The 26,610-nt window shown below is 41.5% G+C and overlaps 1 protein-coding gene across 13 annotated transcripts in view; it reads right to left on the bottom strand.

Annotated features, from left to right (window-relative positions):
* Positions 1-26,610, bottom strand: part of JADE1 (jade family PHD finger 1) — a 59,734-nt gene that overhangs the window by 30,584 nt on the left and 2,540 nt on the right. For 8 of the 13 annotated variants that reach the window (XM_043568616.1, XM_043568589.1, XM_043568624.1 and 5 more), the window contains exon 2: positions 11,278-11,355. In XM_043568616.1, the coding sequence (XP_043424551.1) occupies positions 11,278-11,283 (6 nt within the window). In that variant the 5' untranslated portion in view covers positions 11,284-11,355. Of the gene's footprint in view, positions 1-7,256; positions 7,317-11,277; positions 11,356-26,610 lie in introns of those variants that run through there. The other 5 variants (XM_043568548.1, XM_043568557.1, XM_043568566.1 and 2 more) reach the window with 1 other exon arrangement.

Below are 26,610 nucleotides of genomic sequence, written 5' to 3' on the forward strand. Positions count from 1 at the left end.
ACACAAACCACTGTGCGTTCACAGGGGTTTTTTAAACCAAATTTGGCAAGGCTCACCTCAGCACCTCCCCCATGACTCGATGCTCCTCCAATCCCAGTACTTACTTAAACCACTCACTTTCCAGAGCAGGCAGGCCTAACAAGCTTGCTCTGGTTCTCACTGTGTATCCCAGGTACGGCCCACAGGAGGGAAGGCCTTTTAAGAGCATCATGCATGTGGAGCCTTCATCTGTAAGCCTGCATTTCTTATGAGGTTCAAAGTCTCACGTTGGTAAATACAAATTGAGAAACACTGGAGTTTTCAGTAAACTTTTCTAAATGCTAAGATCATTATGTTCAATCCTAATGCCACCCCGCCAAAACTTAAAAAGAAAAAATCCTGACTCCACAAATATAAAAACTTAACATGCCCTAGAACAGGAAAGTTCCAAGACTTTAATAGACTAGGGGCTATGGCCAAATAACCTTAAAATTGCCTACTCCCCTTTCCCAAGAAAAGGCCAACTGGCTCTTTTCTGTGCATTTCTTCCACATTTCTAAATAACTAATGGTCTGTTATCCAGCATCTCCCCCACCAAGCCACAAAATCTGGAAACCCTACCAGGGCACCCATGTCTCCTAACTGCCGCCATGTCTGAGTTCCTCTCAGGCCTGAAGACCTCTCTATAGCAACAACTCCATCCTGCTTCAGATGCTCCCTCCACCCAGGTGGCAATTCTCTTGCCTGGTGTCCACTTTGTCTCCTATGCATCCCGTAAATATTAGTGTTCCTCCTTCCTGTTCCGAGTGCTCTCCCCAAGGAGCACTCACCCCTGCCCTCTCACTCAGTCTTATCCAGTGCGCCCAGGAAACTGTCAGACTTGCATTCCCACACTCACCTCCGTCCCAAGCTCCAGGTCCACGTTCACCTTCAGATAAGACATAAAGCTCCGGGTTCCTTAGATCAGCCAACTCAGCGCAACAAAAACTGGACTCAACATTTTGCCCAAACCTCTTATTCCTCTTGTGTTTCTACTTTGATGAATACCACTATCATTTCTATTAGAATTCAGAAACCTAAGAGTCATCCTAGACTCTCCTCACTCAGGACACATCCAATCAATGGCCAACTTATATTCAATGCAACTACCCAATACCTCAGAATCCCAGCCTCTTTTCTCACCACCTCCACCTCTGCCTCCTGTCACTTGTTTTATGGTCAACTGCAGTGGCCTCCTGTTTGTGGGTACCATATCACCACCAGAGCTCCCAAACATCCCTCACAACCACCTGCAGTGGGTGTCTAACTACCTACTCACCTCTACCCTGAACACACACTGTACTGTTTCCCAGAAATTAACAACCCCCCAACCCTGCAAATAAAAGCCTGAGCCTGAGGGAGTTGCGTTCTACCAGCAAAACCACTTGCCACTCAAACAGGAAGCTCTTATCTCCATGGATTCCAGAGACAAGGAACAAGAGAATCAAAGCACCCTTAAGACCTTGGAGACATCAAGAAATAGATTCTGTACATAAGCCTATCATCGGATTTGCAATGACCAAAACTAAACGAGATTTCCAAACTCCTCTCTGACAGGGAAGATGTGGGCACTACCCCTGATCACCAGTTCTGAAGGCTGCTACTGGGTCAACTGACTGTTGTTAGGTTAGCAGAATTAGATTTCCTACAGGTGGTCCTACCATACTGTTCAGTAAATATTTTAGAAAAACTCTTCCTTAAAAAAAAAAAAAGTATACCTCTTTAGACTCCAATGAGTAAGAATGTTTCACTCCACACTGAAAGAAAGATTCTGGGCACAAACAGGGGTGCAAACCCAACTTGCAGAAGTTCTAAATCTGGTCATCAGTGGAAAAAGGAAAGGCAGAAGCCAAGTGAGGAACCTGGAGAGAAAGGCAGGTGGCTCCCATCGTTAAGCCCCTTTTCACCATCTGGTACTGCAGGCCACCCTCCGGCCAGCCCACAGGCTGGAAGAGACAAGGAAGAGTGATAGCAACTCTAGAAAGATGCTCAGGGGTTGGAGAAAGATGCAGGGAAGAAAAGGCATAGGCCCTTTCCTTTGAGTTACTACGAGAAGGGTTACAAATGATAAGAAAACTAGAAATTTTAAAAGAAATCACTCCACTGCTATACTTTAAAAATGAACATGGAGTGAGGGGAAGTGAGTCTTACAGTCAAATACTTACACAGTTAAAGCAGAAACGGCAAACTTGCTCAATTTTAGTTTTTGTGACACTCTTGCCTCTTCTAGGGGATCTGTCAGAGTCCCTCCCAGGTAGTTTCCAAGGTTCCCAGGAAGTGTACAGCTTTGCTAGCCAAGAACACACTCCAAGTAATGGCAGTCACTTAGACATTTTTCTAGGGCTGTTTCTATATTCTTGAAAAAATAGTCTGTGCCACATTTGCTTTCAAAATCATGTACCCAAAGATGCTACAAAATTGGGTATCTGATAGTATTATTATCCAAGAGAAACTCTGGTCTACCCAGAAATAATCTGTTTCTCTTCCTTTTAATTTACCTAATGAAAGAAGAAGAGAAAACATAATCTATTACAAGCACTTTGCAGAAAGGGAAAGACTAGGGAAAAGGTAAAATTTCAATTATAACTGACAAAACTTTTATAAATAAAAGTCAAAAACCAGTAATCAACCAAGTATCTACCAACAAACTGAATGAGTGAACAGTGGTATCCATACAATTTATTATCCAAATTACGGTATATCCATACAATGGAGTATTACCCAGCAATAAAAAAAATGAAATGTTGATACATGTAACATGAATTAACTTTGGAATAAATGTAGAATGAAAGAATCCAGACAAAAAGAGTACATACTGCATTATTCCATTTACATAAAACTCTGGAAGACAGAAACTAATCAGTGGTGGTGATTCTTACTGAGCATGACTGTTTGTCCTCAGCAACACTATATTTTTTTCCTCTTAAAATTTTTTTGAGAATCTGCTGTGTGCACAACACCAACTTAGGTGTGGTGTATGTTGTAAATAGCCATCTGTGTCTTGTCCCTGATGTCTCTTGACACAGTGCTTGAAAGGAAATAAACCAGACAGAGATCACCAGGAACAAATACCACTGCTGGACATGGAAGGGCCTTCTAGTTCCATTGACTAGGGAAAAAAGAGGGAAGGATTATCTTGAGTGTAATGATTTCAAGGGTATAAACATTTCAAAATGTATCAAAGTGTATACTTTAAATGTATGCACAAAAAAAAGGGATGATTTTCTATCATCCAGTAACAGTAAAGGAAAAGATAATGCTCCATTTTACTTTACACAGGTGGTTGTACATAAAACCTAGATTTCCCTGCTGAACCAGGTGAGAATCTGACAAGGGAACTAGAAGGCCCTTCCATGTCCAGCAGCAGTATTTGTTCCTGGTGATCTCTGTCTGGTTTATTTCCTTTCAAGCACTGTGTCAAGAGACATCAGGGACTAGACACAGATGGCTATTTACAACATACACCACACCTGAGTTGGTGTTGTGCACACAGCAGATTCTCAAAAAAATTTTAAGAGGAAAAAAATATAGTGTTGCTGAGGACAAACAGTCATGCTCAGTAAGAATCACCACCACTGTTAACTCAAGAACTGAAGGTGACAAGCACCAAGAATATACCCATTTTACCTATTAGAAGATACACTTTAAAAAAGAAAAAAAAAAAAGATACGCTTTTGTGCTCTAGGAAAACGAGGTCATGGAAAATAATACATTTAAAGACAGCTTAGTGGGGCCACTGCTTCCTGATGGGAATGCACTGACATCTACATTCACAGAAAGTCTACAGGCAAAAGACTAAAGTCTTATAATATCACACCACTTCTCCCTACAGCCATGCTCTCTCCAGGCATCTCCCACGTAGTCAAGAAGATCCCAGAATATTATCCAAACAAAATAATTTTTGCATCCCCTTTAAATTAAAAAAAAAAAAAAAGTTATGTAGTGGGGGGAGCTTGGGTGACTCAGTCAGTTAAGCATCTGACTCTTGATTTTGGCTCAGGTCAAGATCTCACGTTTGTGAGATCAAGCCGCAAGTCAGGCTCTGCGCTGTCACTGCAGAGCCTGCTTGGGATTCTGTCTCCCTCTCTCTCTGGCCCTCCCCTGCTCACGTGACTGTCTCTCAAAATAAATAAATAAGCATTTTTTTAACGTTAAAAAAAAAAGGTTACAAAGCTTTTTTTTGAAAGTATGTTGGGTGAAAACAAACAAAACAAATTAAACCAGAATTGAGAGTATTTCAAATACCACAAGGAACAGGAGATAGTGACGTGTGCTACAGAAAACACTAGCCAATTTTAAGTTCTTAAAAACCATGCGCTACGATTACACTTGGTTGGTGCTGCATTTTGTTTTTATTTTCAGAATGTTAATAACATTTAATGGCAAACAGCTAAAACTATACCGAGTAAAATTCTTTTTTATTTTGTTACTTTCAGGAGAGGAGCTGGGAACTCTAAAAATTTGACAGTGATGTCTAAAAAATTATTTTATTGCCCACAAAGATAGGATTACCTAAAGTCAACCTAAGTGAATTTAAAAATTCTGCACATGTACACAGTTTAAGAACAATTCTCTATTAAAAAAAAGCAATTATTAAACACTGAAAAGAATGAATAGAGAGAAAATATCTTGTTTTGTTTTCGTATCCCCAAACTCCCATTAAAACAGAAGTTTGTGGAGTTTAACAATACAAGTTATAAAAGGTTCACAGATCACAGCATCATGACCATGGATCTTGTACATGCACAGAGCATTCTGAATCCTGCTTTCTGGTCCTACTAGGCAGGTATCTCGAACACTCGCCTTTGAAATTAAAAATAGCCATGCTTCTTGCCCTAGATCTAAAATAAGGAAAAACCTCAAGAGTAAATCTACTACACACTGCCCACATTGGTAACTCATGTGTGATAAGCCAGGGTGCATAGTGCATGAAAGGTTCAGAAATTACAATGAATGGTGGTCTGGGTTCATACTACCACAAAATGCAAACTGTGAAGGAACCTCATCACTATTAAATGGCAATCTTCTGTCTCAAACACTACTTCTAGACACCAAATACCACACTGGTGTCTTCAGGATGTTAAACCAGCCTAACAAAGGCACTTAGGACCAGCAAGTATTAAGTCTAACAGGCCAGCTGGTGTCACAAAAGTGCACAGACCCAAGATACACACCTATGCATTATTTCAAGGCTAGGGACAGCCCCGTGCAAGTAAAGCAGTGCTATGGAAACTGCCACCACAAAGTAAGCAATTTAATGTAGTTTATTAGCTTTTTGCTTTAATTGCATGATAGAAGACAAGCCTCTAATACGAATACTGTTTTATCATGGGCTGACCCTATACTTCCCAAAATTCCTCCATCCCAGCATAGCTTTGCTCCATGGTCCAACTCACTTCCACCTTCCAAAGTACAAAAACTTAATGCATATATTCAAAAAACTGGCTCAGGAATATTTCAACGTAAATATACTTGGGTTTTCAACCAACTGACATACAAATGTTTCAGTTACCCAGCACTCCTGCCAACATCCAAATCCAATGGCTACAGAAGACTAGTCCATGGACTAGATCATTTTGTGCTAATTGCTCTTCAAACCCAAGAGGATGCTTGCTCTACCTGTCAATGTCAAAACCAAGCCACTGTCAGGTTTGAAAAGGGGCAAAGCCATCTCTGTGTGCCTTAAGGAGACACACAGTACATATTTTGAAATATTTGAGCCTAAATCCCTACATTTCAAGAATGCCTACACAACTCCCTGGGGTCTCAAGATGCAACTGATGGAGGAAAAAGAACAAATTAAAAGCATAGGCAGGGTGCCTGGGTGGGTCAGTCGGTTAAGCATCTACCTCTTGATTTTGGCTCAGGTCATGATCTCAGTTCATGAGATCGAGCCCAAGTCTCTCTTTCCCTAGATTCACTCTCTCCTCTCTCTGCCCTGCTTGTGCTCACTCTCCTTCTCTCTCAAAACAAATAAACGTTTCAAAAATTACAGTCAAATAAGAAATGTAAGTGGAAGCAGAGTTAACTTTTATGCAAAAGAGAAACCACCAAAGACCTGCATGAAGGTAAACAAGCACAGCCAACTGAATTAAGAAAATGAAGACAGGGGCGCCAGGGTGGCTCAGTCAGTTAAGTGTCCAACTTCAGCTCAGGTCACGATCTCACTCACAGTCCATGAGTTCGAGCCTTACACTGGGCTAGGTGCTGGTAGCTGAGCCTAGAGCCTGCTTCGGATTCTGTGTTTCCCTCTCTCTGTCCCTCCCCCACTCGCACTCTTGTCTCTCTCTCAAAACTAAAGAAACATTTTTTAAAAAATGAGGGGTGGCTGGGTGGCTCAGTTGGCTAAGCATCCAACTTCTGCCCAGGTCATGATCTCACGGTTCATGGGTTCGAGCCCCGCATCAGGCTCTGTGCTGACAGCTCAAAGCCTGGAGCCTGTTTCAGATTCTGTGTCTCCCTCTCTCTCTGCCCCTCCCCCATTCATGCTCTGTCTCCCTCTGTCTCAAAAATAAACATTAAAAAAAATTTTTTTTAATTTAAAAAAAATGAAGGCAAGTTACCAAAAAATATAAGGGAACTCATTAAATGCAGTGAGACATAAAGAGGTACAAAGCAGAAAGTACGTTTAATCCACTAAAAATTGTGGTGTCTCTTCACTGTTTATCTGTAAGCTGGAGAGCACCCAGAAAAACTGAAGTCCTCTCATAACTTTATGTTTACCACTCATGAACCTGCATTAATTACCACGTGCAAAATTAGTAGATTTGAACTGTACTCAGATCTCTTTTCTGCCCATTCATCATCACAGGTAATGGAGCAGAGCTCAATTGGGTAAATGGAGGAGACGGAAATGTTTGAAGGCCAATACAGGTGTGGTAACTGGGCAGCCAAGGAGGGTCCCCAAAGGTACCTAGTTCCAGACCCCCAGCAACACACCAGGCCTTCCCACAGGGAAGTCAACACAGCCCTGAAATTAGGAAATTCAACCGGAAAAGGAAGCCCTGCTTCACAACTTCAGGGAAAACTTTAAAGTACATTTCTCTCATTATTTCTAAAAAAACTTTTTAATTTCCCTCTGGGCCTTTGACAGGCACATTTAAAAACACCCAAAAAACCTCCCAAAAACATCATTTTCATTTGGCTCCCCCTTATCTGAGCCAAAGATCCCATATTTTGGAAGAAAAAAAAAATGTGCCAAATGGACAGTATTAAGTAATATTTAATTCTTGTCTTACTTGTACAGGAAAAAAATGTAAGGATGCTGTTAATTGGCCTGAGATAACAATCCATAATTCCTGCCAAAAGAAAGGACACTTGATGTTTTAATTAGCCTCTGCAGCTTTACTGAAGATAAAAATGCAATCTCCCTTAGTTTGGAAATACTGAACAATAGCTAGCGGATCCCATTCCCACATTTGCCAAAACCCCTAAGAACAGAGGATCCTGGGCTGGGAAGCAAGAAATGAAGGGCTTGTTTCCCTGGGCCACACCCTGGCACAACATGTAACTTTAGAGATTGGCTAGGGCCACCCTGTGCCAGGAGGCCAGCAATTACAATGCAGCCTGCAAATACCCCAACACTATTTCATCCAACTGTAGGGCCAGTCCTCCACAGGGCACCTGGAGAAACGCTTCAACAACTCCAACTGCAGCTGGATGAGTGCTTGCACTGGCACAGAAAATGCCCATCCATCCCCAACTGTAAATACCACACTGGTATTCCCCTGGATCAGGCCAGAAAACAAAGCAAAGGACTCCAGTCCCAGAGGCCAGCAGGGCCTAGCCACGGCTACAGTCAGTGTTGTGGCCCCCACGCTGACGTCCGCAGCTGCCTCTCCTTCACTTAGACATGTTTTGCATTGGGCTGGGAAGTGCTGCCAAAATTCTGTCAGGGCTGCAGGCTGGAGATGCTGGGGAGTGGCCACTGCACAGACCCAGCCCTTCTTGCAAATCAGGGCTTTCCAAGTGCCCAGACCCAGCTGAGGACCAGCTCGGTTCTGCAGACCCAAATGCAAGGGCAGAAAGCACCCCATTCAGACTACCATGGGCTTACAAAGAAGGATGGGATCCAACACAAATAACCAGGCTGGTGCCAGAGACCCATGCTATGAGACAGTTGCCCTCAGAGAGGTGGAAAGGGTGTTCCATGGAGTGGACAAGTACATATTTTATAAGCTTTAGCATTGCAAGGGTTCTAATTGAGCTGTTTTTTTACTATTATCATCGTCCACCATAATTACCAAATCACTAAGCATGGATGGACAGCACAGCCATAAAGCATCAACATATGCTTTATACTGAACTACCTATGACAAAAAGGATGGCCCACCTAACTTCTACTAAGAGGTATCATTCTTGTCCTCCACCACCACCACTGATTTCCATGTCTAGCCTAGAATAGACAGAACCCAGCTTCGTGGCCTATCTAGGGTAACCCTTCAGTACCCCACAAATATAAATACTCCACCTCCACCTTCTTCAGGGAAACTAGCACAGGTAAGAAGTATATTAAGAGGAAGAAGAAACTGGCTGTCATACCATTAAGGTGACTTTTGATGGACACATTCTGGTGAACTCTGGGCACTCTATTCTCCCTTTCTAACAAGAGTTCTGGGTGGAAATTCATATTTAGATGAAATATTTGGTCTTCTAAGGTGGTTTCAGGCTTAACTGTTTCCCCCCAAAATTATTATTTTGAAGCCTAATTCCTAATACCTCAGAATGTGACTACATATGGATAAAAGCTTTAAAGGGGCGATTAAGTTAAAATGAAGTCATTAGAGTTGACCCTAATCCTATCTCACTGATGTCCTTAAGAGGACATTCAGACACAGAGACACCAGGGATGCACATATGCTCAGAAGACCACGTGAGGACACAGTAAGAAGGCAAGCCAAGGAGAGAGGCCTCAGAAGACGGCAAACCTGACACCTTGATCTTAGACTTCTGGAACTGTGAGAGAAAATAAGTATCTGCTGCTTAAGCCACCCAGTCTGTGGTTGGTTATGGCAGCCCAAAGGTCTAATACAAGGGCCTCTGGGGGCTATTAGGAGCAACTCTGAGGTGGACTAGAATGGGTCATGGTCCAGAACTGCACTGTCCAATATGGTAGTCACTAGCCACATGTGATTGCTTTTAATTTACATTTTAATTAATTAAAGTTAAAAAAAAGTCTTAAAACCTAGTTCCTCAATTACACTAGATTAGAACACTTACATCCTCTTGGGCAACTCTAGACCAGAAAGGGGAAAGCTCTAAGTCTGAGAGAACATTCAAGGAGAATCTTTTCTTTTTTAAGGTTTTATTTTTAAATAATCTCTATACCCAATGTGGGGCTCCAACTCTGCAACCCTGAGATCGCAACCCTGAGATCAAGAGTTACACCCTCTTCTGACTGAGCCAGCCAGGTGCCTCCAGGAGAATCTTTTCTAGCCCAGTTAGAATTTCCTTAGGGAGGAAATGAAGCAGCAACAAAAGCAAACAGAGTGAGCATAAACCTGTTGCTCAATGCCAAAAAAAATATTAAATAGGACTATAAGCCTCATACTGGGCATTATTAGTATGTGAGAGAAAGTATTTCATGAAACCTTCTTCTGATTAGTTCTGAACCTAAAACCCAAGACTTTTTTTAAAAATTGATGTAAGACAAAACTGTGTATTCAAGCAAGCATTTGAGCACTTATGACTCTTGAGAATACTCTGATAGGCACCACAGGGGGCAGAAAAGAAATATCTCTGTATGGTTTTGCCTCAAGGAGTAAAAAGCCTCAGTAAATATTAGAGAAAGCAGGTAGTGAGGGCTGTGCAATGACAAGTGCTAAGAAGTTCACAAGGCACTCGCAAGGGCTCTGCCAAGTGGTTTTAACTGCAGGCACCTGGGCACAGACCCTCAACACCTTTCGTGAAGTAAAAGCAAAACCCTTCTCTGTGGAGCCCCCAATCCTCTTTCTCCTTCCCTCACCCAGTTTTAACTCTTGCCCTACGCCAAACTCAGCAGCTTCCACTGTCTGTCTCCAAAGTCCCAATCCCTTAGCTCAAGCCCAGCCCTTCACCGTAGTCCACAGCTTACCATCCAGTGTACCCCAAAAACGTGACACCAAATCTCCTATAGGCACCAAATCTACTTCCCACTGTCCCATGCCGGTACCCAAAACTCCCAAACAGAATGCTCTGTTTGAGTTCTTCTGTTTTTCAAGCTTCTGGTCCTGCCCCCTATGCTTCCCATGGCTTAGCAGACAAGCAACACTTTCTAATTTGCAGCTTTTACACTGCTGCAAACTTGGAAGACCAAAAACTAAAACTAATCCTGTTTGCCTAAAAACTATTTCATCCTTCAGGACCTGCCCAACTTTCAACTCCTCTGTGCTTCCCTGGCCCTCCTGTCCTCTGAATTCGTGCTGACATCTATATATTTCTAGTGAGTGTCAAAAAGACATCTCTAACACTTCCCTAATGACTCTGTCAGAGCTGGATTTTATATATATCTAAGACAGGGTTCCTTGAAAGCAGGCCCAATACCTTTCCCATTATGTAGCAGGGCAAGCACATTTTCTGAGTTTAATCTATAGTGTAAAACATAAGCTGACGCGCTGGAGCTCAGGCACTGTGCTAGGTACAAAATTTCTTGTTATCTGAGGGAAGCTCTTCAAGTAGTCTGTTAGCTTCTCAATACATAGAAGCTGTGTGACATTTATTTTGACTGCCTGGAAACCAACTAACTTCTGGTTCTCAGCTGCACTGTGAAAATATGGGGATGCCAGAGAGCAGAGATGCAGAGAGTAGTAGTATTAAATATGGTCAACGCTAAAAATCAAGTGAAGAGCACAGCATGGACTCTTGACTTCCCTTACTTAATATTTTTACAACACACTAAACAGTCTTCAATCTCCCTTAGGAGTTGGACTAGTTGATAATTACCTGGCTTCGATTAAGTTCCCTCTTCATAAATATCAACTCTAAGTGCCATAAATGATGTTTAGGAAAAACAGACACACCAGTGACTCTTGGAACTGGATTATTCATCCTTGGATAACAAACCGGAAGGCTGAGGAATGCCTGCCTGCAGTCAACCTCACCAGAAAGATTTGGTTACAGACCTGCAGTATCACACTCAGATGTGATTCTCCAGGCTTTGGCTTTCTCTGACCTGCCTGATATGCAAAGGGCCTCAACTATTTAAAGCATTACATTAAAAAGTCATGTTTTTACACTGACCCAAACGTTGGTAGGCTCCAAGAACAACAAAGCAGGACTTACTGCCATTGTCGTCAGAATCCTCACTGCTGCTGGGAAGGCGACCTCGTTTCATGATCTCCCCGGGAAACAGCAGGCAGCCTGCAAAGCAATGAGACAGCACTTAACCCAAGATGATAATACACAATCATCAAGTTGTGCTTCAGATAGCAGCCCAGGATTTACAGCATACAAAAGCAAACAATCGGCTTTAAGGAGCATTTGCATTGTAAACAGTAAAAAGACCAAGGATACATAATTGGGCACAATCATTAACAGGACAGGTTCAAAACCAAGGGGGAAGGGGTGGAGAAGTCAAGTATCAATAGGTCTCCCAAACGTGCCAGGTTTCTCTCTAGTTCCAGTTGACATTATCACTACCAACTACTCCAGGAGTCTTTTTAGCTGACTGGCAGCAAGCACTGCAGAAAAAAAAAACCCGCGGCAATGAGCACAGTGATTCCTCACTACAGACAGATTCATATTTTACGTGTGTATATGGGGGATGGGGATGAGGCTGTGCCTGAATGTGTGAATATTTACACTGCACTGGGCAGGATTATGCTTCTCAGGCAAATTTTGCTAAAATAATCCTAAAAGCCAAATAATCTGGAGTTCTAGGAACAAAACAAACGGGGGATTGGGAAAGCAAATACCTCCTCCAGCCATCTCCAACCCCTCAGCATTCACTGCTGGAACAGAAAGGGACCAGACATATAATTTCTGATCCAGCTCCCTCCCCTTTACTCATGAGAAAACTGAAGCCAAAAAGTTTAAGCAGCAACTTGCCCAAGGTCACACTGTAAGCAGGACCTTCGAATTCCAAAACCAGTTTCACTGCACTTGACCCACCTCCTTATAGCCTGGTCCAACCAACCTAACTTAGCCAGACACCTGGCCAGCCTTGCTGACTCCTTCCAGATGATAAAAGGCCTCCAGCACCACCAGGTAAGAAAATGACTGCACTCAGGAAAGAGAGCAGTGAACCAAGATTAAGAGCCAGTCAATGAACTTTATAAGTCATACGGTCATAATCACACAGGCAGATCTCTAAAGAAATCCAAAAAGCTTTTCCAAACTGAAATTACTAATCACCTTGACATTTTTAGGACGCTGATCTTACTGCAGAGCAATGATTCTCAATGAAGGAGGAAGGCTTTTCAAGTCAGAAGTAGCCACCTAGCCCCTCAGAAAAGTACATCCCAAGTTCCCCTTCACTGGGAATCACAGCATTAGAATGTGGTGTGTTTCCCAGAGTGCGGCACACAGGCATGGTGTGGAGCAAAATGTGGAGAACCACCATGTTAGAAGACAGAAATTAGAAACCCAAAGCTCCACTCTAAATGGACCTATAAAAGAGACCAAAAAAAGCAAAAAACACATCATATTGTTCCCAACTACCAACAAACACACCTATATAATTGACTCAAATATTCAGGCCCCTAATCTAGAATTCCAGCATTTCACATTTTCTTTCTGAGACACTTGCCAGTTAAGGTTTTGAGTTTTTGTTTACCAACTGACTCTTCAATAGAAGAATTTACCAAGTGGAAGCCCAGGAGTCATGATCTGGGCCATGGGCTACGTTATGGGCTAGGGTTTCATACTGTGGGGCTGGGTCACAGTCCTAAAACCCACCCACCCCTTTTCTGCAGAGCCCCCTTCACCCATAACTAAACACCCAGCAATCTAGAACTTGGCCTGGGGCAAACCCATTCTAGTCAGAAGCTTCCAGAGCAAACACCTGTAGCCCACCTTCCCCCCCACTTGGAATGACTGTCTTCCCTGCCCTGTCACCATGTGCCAAAAACTGACAGCTAAACTCTCCTCCAACCTTTCAGAGAAGGGAGCCCTCCTCCTGTCCAACAGGAGGCACAAAGAGAAAAGGGAAAAGCAAAAGACCACACATTCCTAACTAGCTTCTCAGGCCTAGGTTACCAAAGAGCTAGACAGACAGACAGACAGACAGACACAGGAAGGAAGGAAGGAAGGAAGGAAGGAAGGAAGGAAGGAAGGAAGGAAGGAAGGAAGGCAGGCAGGCAGGCTACCTAAAGAGGAATTCCTTAAATTTACGGTGTGACGTGGCACAAGAAGGGTGCAGCTCCCACCTCCTGAGCAGGTGTGTAAGAACTGAGAAGAAAGAGGCAGAGAAAGCCCAGGAAACACTCCCCAGGTAGAAACAAGGAAACCAATGCTGATCATATCTCCACTGATTCAGACAACTTAAATTTATCTAAGGAAAAGAGCTTGAAGAGCTTAGAATATTTTTGAATCAAAAAGCCTTCCCCTCCTAGCCTTCAAACACAACTCGCAGAGAAAGCAGTCACTAAATAAAAAAAGCAAGCACTGGCCAAAATAGAATGATGCTCCTAAACACACTCAAGCAAAATTATGCAAGTAAAAGAAGAATAAAAATAGTCTTTTTCTAATGAATTCCATTTTCATCCACCCCAAAAGATCTTAACAAATGAAGGTTGAGAATGAGATACTGTACTTCTCCAAGGAACCTGGCACAATAAAGGGGGGTGGTGCATGGCAGAATTTCTTCCTCTGTGGCTCTAATGTACTTAAACCTTGACATCAGGCTAATTTATCTCACCTGGGGTTACCTGCTATATCAAGAAATCAAAGTACACATTACTATCTTTAAGACACACAATACAGGGGTTGTATGCTTCAAACATTTGTCCAATAAAAGCCAGTGCAAGAAAGTAGAGAGCCCTCACATCATTGCCATTGCTGACTCAGGGCATGGCTGATTATCTAAACAGTGGAAGGATACGCAATAACTAATTAAAACTCAGTACACTCCAAAGAAAGCAACAAGAAGGTATTATAGCATATAATGCATGCCACATATATGAATACCTAACATAGAAGGAGGTGCTGAAGGAAAATGACCATTTCTAACCTCATGGAACTTCTGGTCTAGTTGAGGAGCTAGACAAATTCAGTAACAGTGCCTGACAGTGGTAAACACAACGCCCTGTAGGAACAGAGGTTGATGGAGTCAGGGAAAAATTCTGAGCAGAGTCCTGAGGAACAAACAAAGGGGAGATAGCCAAAAATGCAAGCACAACATTTTGGTGGTTGTGCTTTGGTTGAAAAGCATTCAAGTATCCAACGACATACATATAACCTACCATATTACTCTGCACCAGATCTTCCCTTTCAGAATCTTACTATTTGCTCATTTCTTTACTAACATACATCCCTTTTTTACCTTATATCCAATTGCCAAAGCTTACTGATTCATAATGTAGGACTCTTTCAAGTTCCCTTAACTTTGCCCCACAGATTTGTCTTCAAACACCTGGATACCTTTAAACACCTCCATGCCCACAATCTCTTACCCCTTCCCATTATCACAATAGTTTAATCCTGTGAAGTGACCGCATCAAGTCATTCCCTATGCAAATCTCTCTGTTGCACACTTGCAAATGGGTCCAGCCAGAAACTCCTCTGGTGTCTCAAAACTCTACCTAAGCATCTCTCCTAACAACTCCCCCATGGCTAGGCTTGTCTCTGCTGGTCCAGGCCTCTTTTGGTTCTCAGCCTCTGCTAATGCTGGCCTCTTTGCCCTTTTCTCCCTACCTACCCCAATCCCACCTTTCTCAGGGAGTCAGCTCAAAGCCACCAAGCATGGTCCCCCATTCCAATTAAAAGCACCTGCATTCTCTACCACTCATTTCATCTTTCAGAACTTTTTCACCCGACTTTTTAATGTGCTTTCTTTAACAATCAACTCTTGCTTTGCATCATCACTTAAATGTTCCATGTATGTGTCTCTCTAAAAATTTACAATAGGGGCAACTGGGTGGCTCAGTCGGTTGAGCATCTGACTTCAGCTCAGGTCATGATCTCATGGCTTGTGGTTCGAGCCCCGCGTCAGGCTCTGTGCTAACAGCTCAGAGCCTGGAGCCTGCTTTGGATTCTGTGTCTCCCTCTCTCTCTGTCCCTCCCCTGCTCGTGCACTCCGTCTCTCTCTCAAAAATAAACATTTAAAAAAAATTAAAAAATAAAATAAAAATTTACAATAAATTGGTCAGACAGAAATCTTTAGTTAAATATGAAATAAAGACATCGCAGAGAGGGTACCAAGCCAAACACAGCCTCACAGCACAGCTACAAGACGACGCACCAGGAACTCTGGTCCAGTCCTCACCCAGACATTCTGCCCAGTTTCATCAAAACTGACTCAAAGTGATTACTCAAAATGATGCCACTTACACTCAAAGTGTCCATTTGCCATGCGAAGCATAACACCTAAGCAGACTTATTATTAGTACTTATTATTAGGCATTTGGGATTTTGTCCAAAAAGAGGAAGCCTACCTAGGAAGCCTGATTATAATAAGAACATGGCCTGGAAAGGCCAACTAAGAGGAGCCCGTTGGCCAAAGACCCTGGCTAGATCAGTCAAGTGACAATCCTTTGGCACCTCCATCTCCACTGCAGGGTGGGATGTGCCAAGACAACCAGGCACAAGTGGTGGCTGCTCAGGGCGCCACCTCCTCAGGAAACACGGGCACTATTTATACTACAATCCCTACTGAGATTACAAGTAAATCACTTTCCTTCGATCTCGTGTGTCACACAGATTAAAACCAGTAGACTAGTATGTTAATTCGATTAAATCTGTATTGAGTTGGATACCCAAGATATGGTGAACAAGATATGAAATGGCCCATGGGAAGACACAGCAAGCAAATAACTGGACAAGTAGCTTCAGTGTGGTAACTGCAGCAAAGGTTACAGGACTACCATTCACAGGACTATGGTGGGGCATGGGATACATAAACGAGATAACAAGGTGCCTCAAAACCTTAAAATTTAAGTTTCCTTAGATTGAAACTGCGGGGGCGGGGGGAACATCAGCATGCACGAAGTTAGAGCAGCCATCAGCTGAAGGAACCCATCCCCAAGGTGGCTCAGGAATTTGAAAAAAGAGTGAACGAGTTCAGTGTCCTGGGTGTGGTCCCAGGGAGGCATGACTGGTATGTGATTCTAAGGAAGAAAAAATGAGAAATGACTTCAGGGATAAGGAGTGAAGGGTTTGACAAAAGAATACGATTAAGAATTTGACGATTGTTTATTCAGTGCTATTCCTGGGAAACGGGCGATTTGAGGAAAATAAACTGTCCAGTTACTTGAATTACTCTCTCTGGCAGAACATGGACCATTTATTTATCAGGCCATAAACTCTACAGTTACAATAAGGATTACACCCCAGTGATTTTAATTATCTTATGGCTCATATGCAGAAAGTCAGGTTTCTTCCTCAAAGTGTCTATTTTATCCATTATGTTTCATTCTTGTTTATTTCACTCTAAAGTTATAGAAGGTACTCAAATACCTCTAACTACTCTATGTTACCATCTAATGCAATCCTATGTATTAAAATAACCTGTTGGATGAATGATTGAGTTATACATAAACTGAATCCAATGCTCACTGGGCTTTATAGAATGAGATGCTTTCACTTTAGTATCTAATTGACCCTTAACTGGAGTTACTTCTGTCACATTATTTTTAAATTTACTGGTGTCCTTCCATTTCTCGTCAAAGTTAATCTAATACCTAAATGTACGATATTTTAAAATGTATTTAGGGGGGCGCCTGGGTGGCACAGTCGGTTGAGCGTCCGACTTCAGCCAGGTCACGATCTCGCGGTCCGTGAGTTGGAGCCCCGCGTCGGGCTCTGGGCTGATGGCTCAGAGCCTGGAGCCTGTTTCCGATTCTGTGTCTCCCTCTCTCTCTGCCCCTCCCCCGTTCATGCTCTGTCTCTCTCTGTCCCAAAAATAAATAAACGTTGAAAAAAAAATTTTTTTAAATGTATTTAGAAAATGTGTAATATAAAAATGTATATAAAAAATATTTTCAGACACCAAGTCATCTTTACATAAAAAGTATTTTATAATGAGCTACTTCCTTACCGTTCTGTTTGCTAACTTCATATAATTTGAATTATTATTTTTAAATATTATGCAACTGACAGTTTGATTCCTAAGTTACTGATCATTGAATAACCCTCCCATAAAAAAGACTTCTATTTTCTTAATAGGTCACCATCTTATCTTCTATGGAGTACACAGTACCCAATGTAACAAAGTATCCAAATATAATAATGACCTATACTTCACAGTAATTTTCTGTTCCTCAAATGAATGTGAAAGAAACCCAGCTAGTTTCTTACCTGTTTTTAAAGACAACATTAATTGCTCAGAAGTTTTTCAAATTGGCAACATTATTTAGTTCATATACTCACTAACAGTCTAAAAATACTAGAGTGACTATAACTCAAACCCAGCTTTCTTACTTTAAGCAGAGTTTTATCTGGTCAAAAAAAAGTCATATATTTGATTTAACTGACAAACTGCTTAGATCTTAAGTGTTAAAGTTTTAACCTTGTCTAAATATTTCAAACCCCCAAAAGCAACTTTTAAAAATGTCTTTCATGTCATACATCAAAATCTGTTTAAAAAATGCTGCTCAAACTACCATAGAGCCTTTGCAAAGATGTCACACTTGAAAATATTCAGTGGAAACTTGTTTATTTTAGCAAATAACCACCTCTCCCAAAAAAAGATTGTAACTGACCAGATAATCATGACTACAATATTCATTCCTACAAACATCACTAATGAAGCCCAAGTGCTTCACTGTAAATTCTTCATAAATGATTTGTAAACTCGGTCTTTTAAAGTCAATAGAAACATTGTTTAAGATTTTAAAGAATTTATATATTTGAGTGGTTCTAAATGAATCACAAGCAGCTCCCATTTGCCAATTTATAAATAATCCAATCCCTGCTTATGAGAGCCCTAAAAACAATCAGACCCCTCCCAGGTCTCTGTAATCACTGACTCAATTAGAGCCAGCAACTGAAGAGCAGCTATGACAAAACACTGCAATCATTTGTATTTAGAATTTTTTTTTAACTTCTCTTGACATGGGAATGAATGAATTCACACCAGAACTTAATAAAGGCAGTCAGTCACCATGGCCTCCCATCTCGAGCTTCTATCCCTATTTCCATCTACTAAGAATTCTTTTTTGTTAGATCTACATGTTCAGATATGGAAAGATGCCAGAGACACATTAAGAAACACAAGCAAACTGCAAGGGGGGGGACCTGAAATATAGGCCCATTTACATATAAAAGGGACAAAAGAAGAGAGTATATATACACACCAATTGCTTGCTTATTCATTTCTGGAAGAACATAAAGGATACTAATAATGGTGTTTACTTCTGAGAAATGTGACCAAAGTGTTCCAGATAGAATAGGTTGAGAACTTTTACTTCTCTTTATGACCTTTTATATGACTTTTAATTGCTTAGCCATGATCCTGTCCTATGTTTATAATAGTAAAGATTTAAATTCCAAAACCATTCTTCCCTGGGAAGACCCTGGGAGCACAACTTTTGAGTCCCATGCAAAGCACCAGCCTAAAATAAGCAGCCAGCAATAAACTATGTATCCCCCACCTCCTTCCTGATAAGATGGGGTACCAAATGCTTTTGTCTGGCTTCTAAAGAATGTTTGATGGAATAGTACAGAAGGAAAAAAGTAGAAAAGGTAATAGGATAATACCATAAAATGCTAGTATCACACACTATTTACTTCAAAAGCAAAAGTTTTAAAACACAGAATAGCCATTACCAGTAGAAGCTCACTAAAAATAAGAATAGAAAAACCCTAACCTAGACAGGAAAACTAGAGTTGAAACTACCTTTAAAGAATAAACATTCAACTTCCTATCCATTTCAAGAGTAGTACTATTTTGGAAAAAAATAAAAATAAAAAAGCTACATTCCAGAGATGGCGACCAAATAGGCCATTTCCTCCACCCATGGCAGGCATGGTTAATAAATTGAGTCATTCTTTTCCACAAGCCCAGACATGACTTCAGAATCCTCCTTAACACAGTGCTACCACTCAGTCAGAATTCATATGAGATAAAGCCCCTATTTGCCCCATATTCTTACTCCTCTTTACATACTGTTTTTGACAATTACCAGGGAAAACTGAAGTTTTTTTTTTCTAAAGCACTCACTGAAATCAGAAATTTGTGATCCAGTCTGCCCTAGGGTCTCTGAACCAAATCCTAATGTACATAATATATAAAAATACCCACGCAAATTAGGTCAAAGTCTAAAAGCCCACTGAAGAATAACACTTAAAAAAAACCGAAGTGTTAACAGCAGATAGTTTCTGCATGAACCAAGGTAAGAGTAAGGAGGGAAAGGAGTCTGTCTACAAGCCTTTCCTTGGAAGAGTAAGTCAATAAATGCAAAGTGTCTACAGGGTAATTTTAAAAGATTTTTAAACACTCAAACCAGATGTTCCTATACAGGATATACAAAGCAGCTTCTGCAGAAACCAGACTCAACCAGCTAATGACAATTACACTGTGCACAGATTGAAATGCAGCTGTTTTGAGGAACTTTGTTCCTTGATTATAGCCGGTTGTTAGAAACTATCAGTTACCACTAACAATGTTAAGTCACCAAAAATTTTTAAAGTACTGTTAAAAAGACAAAAAAAATGACTCCCAATGTTGCATATTAGAAGACCTAGATAGCACACTTTACTAAAAACACCTTTACACATCTCAGTTACATATGAAGACAAACATTTCACCATAACTGTACAAGTCTTGTTATTATGGTCATTGAAACATACAGATGATTTCAAAACCTAGGAGCAAGGTCTCCAGAAGTATTCTGAGTTCAAGGCTAAAAGGAGTCTCACCCCATGGATTGGGTCTATAGGAAATCTTCCCAAAAGAAACCCATAAATAATCGCAGCGCTACAAAACATTTCAGAGATAATTTAATCCACTTTTCCTAATTTTAAAGAGACGTACATAGAATTCTGGAGAGGTTGACCAGCATGAGCAAAGACACACACACACAGGTCTAGAGCAAAAGCCAGTCTCCAAACAAAAGACCAGTTCCCAAAGTGAGCAGGCATTCCAAAGCCAGCCACCTCCTCCCAGGTGAGTAGACCACAAGCTTCCCCCACTCCTGGATGTACTGTGATTTTGAAAGATGTTATGTAAAGGATTAAAGCCATTTACTATCTATTATCAGACAACTAAAATATAATCCATGAAAAACAATCTGTTAAGTAAGAAACTGAAACGTGGCTTCCTGGCAAGCTGATAGGAAGACAGCTGTAAGTCCCACTCGACCTGGTAGAGCAGAGTGTGCTAGTTTTCTGAACACTAATCAGAGGGGTGTGAGTCCTCCGAACAGCAGGTATTGGGTTCTGAGTGGTCGAACACACACATTCTACTTGGAGAGAAGTTATCTCCCTCTGTAGGGAACTCCAGTTTATAATGCATGTTCCCTTACACAGGACTTCTTGGCCTGGCCCCCTTGAGGGTGTGACTCCCTAAGTGTGCTTTCCCAGGTACACAAGGGCCCAGGTTATAAATTATATCCTCAAAGGGGATCTAAGAACCAAAAAGTTAAGAGCCACAGCCCTCAGACTAGCAAACTCCCTCCACATTTATCAAACAAACTTTTAATTTCAACTTATTTTCAGGTTCCTACCAGAAAGGTAACTTAGCCCCAGCAGGAGTAATCTTGGTAACTAGGTAATGCTGAGTCTCACTGTAAAAATCAAAGTTTCACAGCTTGTTTTTGTCCACCCCCTGAACTAAAAATGGTTTTTACATATTTAAATTGGGGGTGGGGGAGATCAAAAGGACATCTCATGACACATAAAAATTATACAGAATTCAAAATTTCAGTGTCCACAAATAAAGTTTGATTGTTTCACACTTCAAAAAGCAGAGTTAAACAGTTTTAACAGAGACCATAAGACCCACAAAGCCTAAAATATTTACTATCTTATGTGGCCCTTTCCAAAAAGTTTACTGATCTCTGCCACAAATCAACATACTGGCAGTATGTTTATAAACCAGCATTATGTAGGATCAGTGAAATGTAAATCATGACCAGGTCCTGGGCAAACACGTGCCTTAAAGCTTACAAAGTTAAGGATCAGGCACACTCGTTCCTTTAGAAGTTTTTAACTAGAACAGGTAAGACTGAAAAGAGGAAAAGCAGTGCAGGATGCTCTAAGCCACTTAAATAAAAGCCATGTCTAGAAACCTGTGAATTTTCTCAAACCCTTGAGACTCCTACTTGGAGCCAGTGTATACTAAATTATAAAAACTTCTAACAAGCTTCTTACCTGACTTTCAAGCCAGTAACACAATAAGCAAAAAAAAAAAACCTGTTTTAGACAGGCTTTTTTTTTTTTTTAACATTTATTCATTTTTGAGAGACTGAGGCACAGCACAAGCAAAGGAGGGACCGAGAGAGACACAGAATCCAAAGCAGGTCCAGGCTCTGAGCTGTCAGCACAGAGCCCAATGCGGGGCTCAAACCCACGAACCACGAGATCACGACCTGAGCCAAAGTCAGACACATAACCAACTGAGCCACTCAGTGGTGTAAAAGGATCACAGAAAAATCATAAAAAGAACTCACCAAAACTTAAACACTACACTGGTATCCAAGAATACATTTAAATTAAAGTATTCCCCCAAATCCCTGAAATGGCATGCAAATTTCAGCACATCTTGATTTTTCTGGGAGAGGTTCCACAGGTCTCAGATCTTAAGTTTATCCTTCACTTAAAAAAGTTACAAGCCACCAGTAGTCAGCCTACACATCTTAAGTGCATCATTAGATTTCAATGCTGAAATAACTGAGGCTTGTAAAGATGGTCATGAGTAATCAAAAAAAAAAAATCTCAAAATCATGTTTAGTAGTCTTTGTGTTAAACAAAAGCAAACCATGCAACTTGGCTCCAACTCAGCAACTTGTTAACCTTACCAATTCTTGTTCCTTACCCTAGAGTAAGGAGTAAAGAAAAAAAAAAAATTACTCGTTTTATTCATTTTTTGGACTCTTACCACTGAAATCTTCACTTAAATGCTAAGAAACTTGGAAGCTGTCATGAGATTTAATAAAATCTCCTATGCAGACCTTAAATAATCAATACTATATATACATAAATTACTGCCAATTGTGAGCCCTTTTAAAACAGGAGAGTGGGGCGCCTGGGTGACTCAGTCGGTTGAGCGTCCAACTTCAGCTCAGGTCATGATCTCCCAGTCTATGAGTTCGAGCCCCGTGTCGGGCTCTGTGCTGACAGCTCAGAGCCTGGAGCCTGCTTCAGATTCTGTGTCTCCCTCTCTCTCTGCCCCTCCCCTGCTCATGCTCTGTCTCTCTCTGTCAAAAATAAATAAACATTTAAAAATAATAAAAAATAAAACAAGAGAAAATTGTGGTTTAATTCCTTCAACAAACAAGCCCAAAAAAACCCAAGGTTTTAAAAATGAACTTACTTCAACAATCCTCTGTCAATTAATTATGTTTTGACTCTACCTGGAGAATCAAAAGCAAAAAGTAAATACTGGACTGGTTTTAGAGTAATCAAAAGCTAGATCCTGAACATCTGTTAAGTGCACATAATATACCATTGGTCTGGAGTTAGTAAAGGATTCTGAACGGAAATTCCCCAGCAACTAAGCTTTTCATTCCAGGTCTAGCAATATTTTTGTTGCTTTCAGGTGAGGAAAAGACATCCTTAATAAGCATTCAAGGCTTAGGGCAGATAAGGCCACAATAACATGGCCAGAGTCAGGAGCAATATCCTCTCAGGCTAGATTTTCTCTGTGGACTCTGGATACTTGACCCTAAACTAAACCTGCAGACAAGATACCACTTCTACTCAAAGGTAAAAAGACCCTCTCTAAGGCCACCCTGGCATATTTTAGGAATGCAGGGTAACTTTACTCCATCTGAGTCCACAACTGCAAAAACATCAAAACATACACCCCTCACAATCATAAACCAATACTTTTATACAAGTACACCAGGTAAATGGCAATAAACTCTCAAGTCTCAACTTTCTGAAATATCATATACAATAAATAGTAAACATATTGTCTAAATTTTAAATACATGAGCTGCGACATCTTGAAAATGGAGAAAACAGACTGAACACTAAAACTTTCAAGGAAGTAACTTACTGTCTCAGGAATTAAAACACTTCCCCAATTAAGGTTCCTACCAGGCTTCTGATACTATCTGATAAACTAGTAACTCCAAGCAAAGCCACTTTTAATGTAAAAACTTTAAAAAGCAGCACCTGGGTGGCTCAGTCAGTTAACTTCCCAACTTCTGATTTCAGCTCAAGTCATGACCTTTTATAGTCATTGAGATCGAGCACCAGAGTCAGCACCAGAGTCAGCTCCGTGCTGAGCACACAGCCTGCTTGGAATTCTCTACCTCTCTCTCTCTGCCCCTCCCCCTCTTGGGCACAGACACATTCTCAAGATAAACATTAAGACAATTTTTGTAATTAATTTCAAAAAATTAAAAGCTATTGTTGAATGTGATGCCAATGTTTTAACTTACAGGGAGAGAATGAAAGAAGTTTAACACGGGCATAACTGTCTGAAATTAGCCAAACTTTCTGATGCCAACCCAAATAAAAAGCAAGAGAAACTGGTCAAGATGGTCAACTCTATTAACCTTGTGGGGAAACTGGGTTTATAATGCAAATCCTGACAGTTAACTGTAATAGTATAATGGGTGTCCCCCAATACTAAAGGACAGAAGAGCTCCACCAACAGGAAGTAAGCAAACTCTGAGATTCATATGCCTCTACCTAACTCCTGAAAAATCCTAGATATAGGACATTAGTGTTTGATATTTTGATGTTTGCTGTTCCAACTTCCTCAGTACTGAAACAGAAACAGTTAATAATTCTTTTCCCAACAAGCCTGCAGACAAATACATGAGGCAAATTTCTCTAAAGTATTTTTCAAGCAGATAATTTCTAAATCTAAAACCCAAATTATAACATTTTCATTTCCAACTTTTTTAAAATCCAGTCATGATTAATTCCAAAGGCTTGACTCCTCAATGTCAGAGGTTCTGTCAAAAAGTAACTACAGATTAAAATCTACTTACGGAAAATAATAACCAGATGCGATAAATGATCCTCAGCTGGACAGTATTAATTTAGACAAAGCTGCTCTGTTATATTTTAGGGCCAACTGCGGAAATCTGAATATATCTCAGTAATAGAGGAGATGAAAATTTACCAAGCTGGCCAAGGAGTGGGGGGAACCTCCTTATAGACCTGTATAGAGTATGATTTCATTTCCATTAAAACATACATACACACACATAGTAGTGATATAGTACACTATAAAGTGATATAGTAGTGATCTCTGGGTGGTAGGAATGTGTTATTATATTTGCCTCTCCGTATTTTCTAATTTCCAACAATGTACATGTAACACCACCTCTGTAATAATACGTGAAGCCACTAAGGGCTCCTTAAAGTCAAAAAACAGTAATTATTAAGTGCCTACTATAGATGAGTCACATGGAGATAGGCTTTTATTCCAAGTCCTCCTAGTTTTTAGCTAATATACTTCCCCCCAGGCCTCTGAGCTAAGCAACAGCTCATTTTAAAATATAACATTTCCTTAAACTCCTAACAGTTTTTTTTCCTCTCATCTCACTTTCAGGCACACTTACCATTTTTCAGTTTTCTCATTACAGCTCTTCTTTCAACTTTAGTAACTAATATGAAACTAAAATGCTCATGAACTTCTTTCCTTTTAAGTGAACATATATCTAACTTTATCATAGATAAAATTTCTGTGGCAACCCATCCAACTTATCTTACTACAAAGCAGCTTACCATTCTAAGATAGAATCAAGTTCAAGTTCTACTGCATATCAGGAAACTCCCTTTGTCTGGCTGTATAAAAAAAAAAAAGGCGGGGGGGGGGGGGGGGGGGGGGGGGGGGGGGGCCTGGGTGGCTCAGACCAGTTAACAGTCTGACTCTTGGTTTCTTCTCAGGTCATTATCTAGCGGTTCATGGGTTCCAGGCCCACTTTGGTCTCAGTGATGCCAGCACGGAGGCTGCTTGGGGTTCGTTCTCTCCCTCTCTCTCTCACACGTGCGCATGTACACACTAAATAAACTTAAAAATAAAAGGAGATATGGGGAAACAAAACACTTAGCTGTAAACTGTATCTGTTGCAGACCTGAAAATGCCGAGTCCTATACAAACATAAAAATACACAAACTTAAAGAAAAGCAAAATATCAATCAGGAAACTCATCTGACTTAAAAGTGACATTAAATGAGACCGAAATATTTGGAATAAGAGCAATAAAATTCTGGGTTGCAGATATTTGTCAGAAAGTGTCACCCACAAAACATCCTCTGTGTCTCTCCAACATGTGTTGCCCATTCCACTACTATTGTGTTTAAAATGTTAAATCAGTGTAAACATGGTTATAATGAACTCTTCCTTTATCTACCTATAAGTGATTAAATCTTGATTAGCTGTGATTGATCAAAATACAACTTACTATAGTAATCGCTAACCAGTGATGGTCCACCACTACTAAACCAGCTTTCAAGGAAATAATTTCCTTGTACCTTAAAACTAGTTCATCAGCTTTGAAAGATAACAGCCTTGGGCTACCAGTAACTAAAAAGCAAGGCTTTCACAGTGGGTTTCCTGAAACACAAAAATAGTACACCTAATAACCTTTGGGAAAGAAGCCCCTAAAGTGTTCCCTCTTGAACAGAGTAAACGGAGGGCTGCAGACCCTCGCCCCAGGTGGGCGAGGTGGGGCGCCTGTCTCCTCGTTACTAGAAAGCCAGCCAAAGCAGCTTGTAAACGGTCTCCGGGTGACGACGCATTCCTAACGGGTTTCGAAGGCACGTTTAAATCGCCCGCTTTTTTGTTTGCTCGCTGCATTCACCGTGCGCCTGGGCTGCAGCCGCCCCCGCGCGCCCGGGAGGGGGAGCCCAGGGTCGGGAAGCCCGGGGCCGGGTAGTTGGGGGGAGGGGTTGGAGTGGGGGAGAACGCGGGGCGAGGAGAGCCGGGGTGGAGGACCTTGGGACGAGGAGCCCATGCGGGAGGGAGAAGTGCGGGGTGGGCTGGGGGGTAGAAGGCAGGAAAGGGGGGAATCCCGAGGTGGGGGAGCTGGGCCGCCGCCCCGCACGAGAGAACGCTTTGCAAGGCTCCCGCCTCCCGCCAGGGTGTGCGCAGGGCCGCGGCTCCGCGCGGCGCCGCCCCCACCCTCTCTCCCCGCCTGCCTGCCTCTCCTCCCTCTCCTCCTCCTCTTCCCGAGGCGACAGAAACAACAGCGCGGAAGGAGGGGAAAGTAACTCCCGGCACCTCCACCGGAATTAGCCCCGGTGCAGTGATGACACCTTCTCGTGGCGCAACCAAGCCCCGCTCCCTCCGCAGCGGCGTCCCCGCCGCCGCCCTCTCCATTTGAAAGTGGCCAC

Source organism: Prionailurus bengalensis, chromosome B1, assembly GCF_016509475.1.
Source record: "Prionailurus bengalensis isolate Pbe53 chromosome B1, Fcat_Pben_1.1_paternal_pri, whole genome shotgun sequence".
NCBI classification, from domain to species: Eukaryota; Metazoa; Chordata; class Mammalia; order Carnivora; family Felidae; genus Prionailurus; species Prionailurus bengalensis.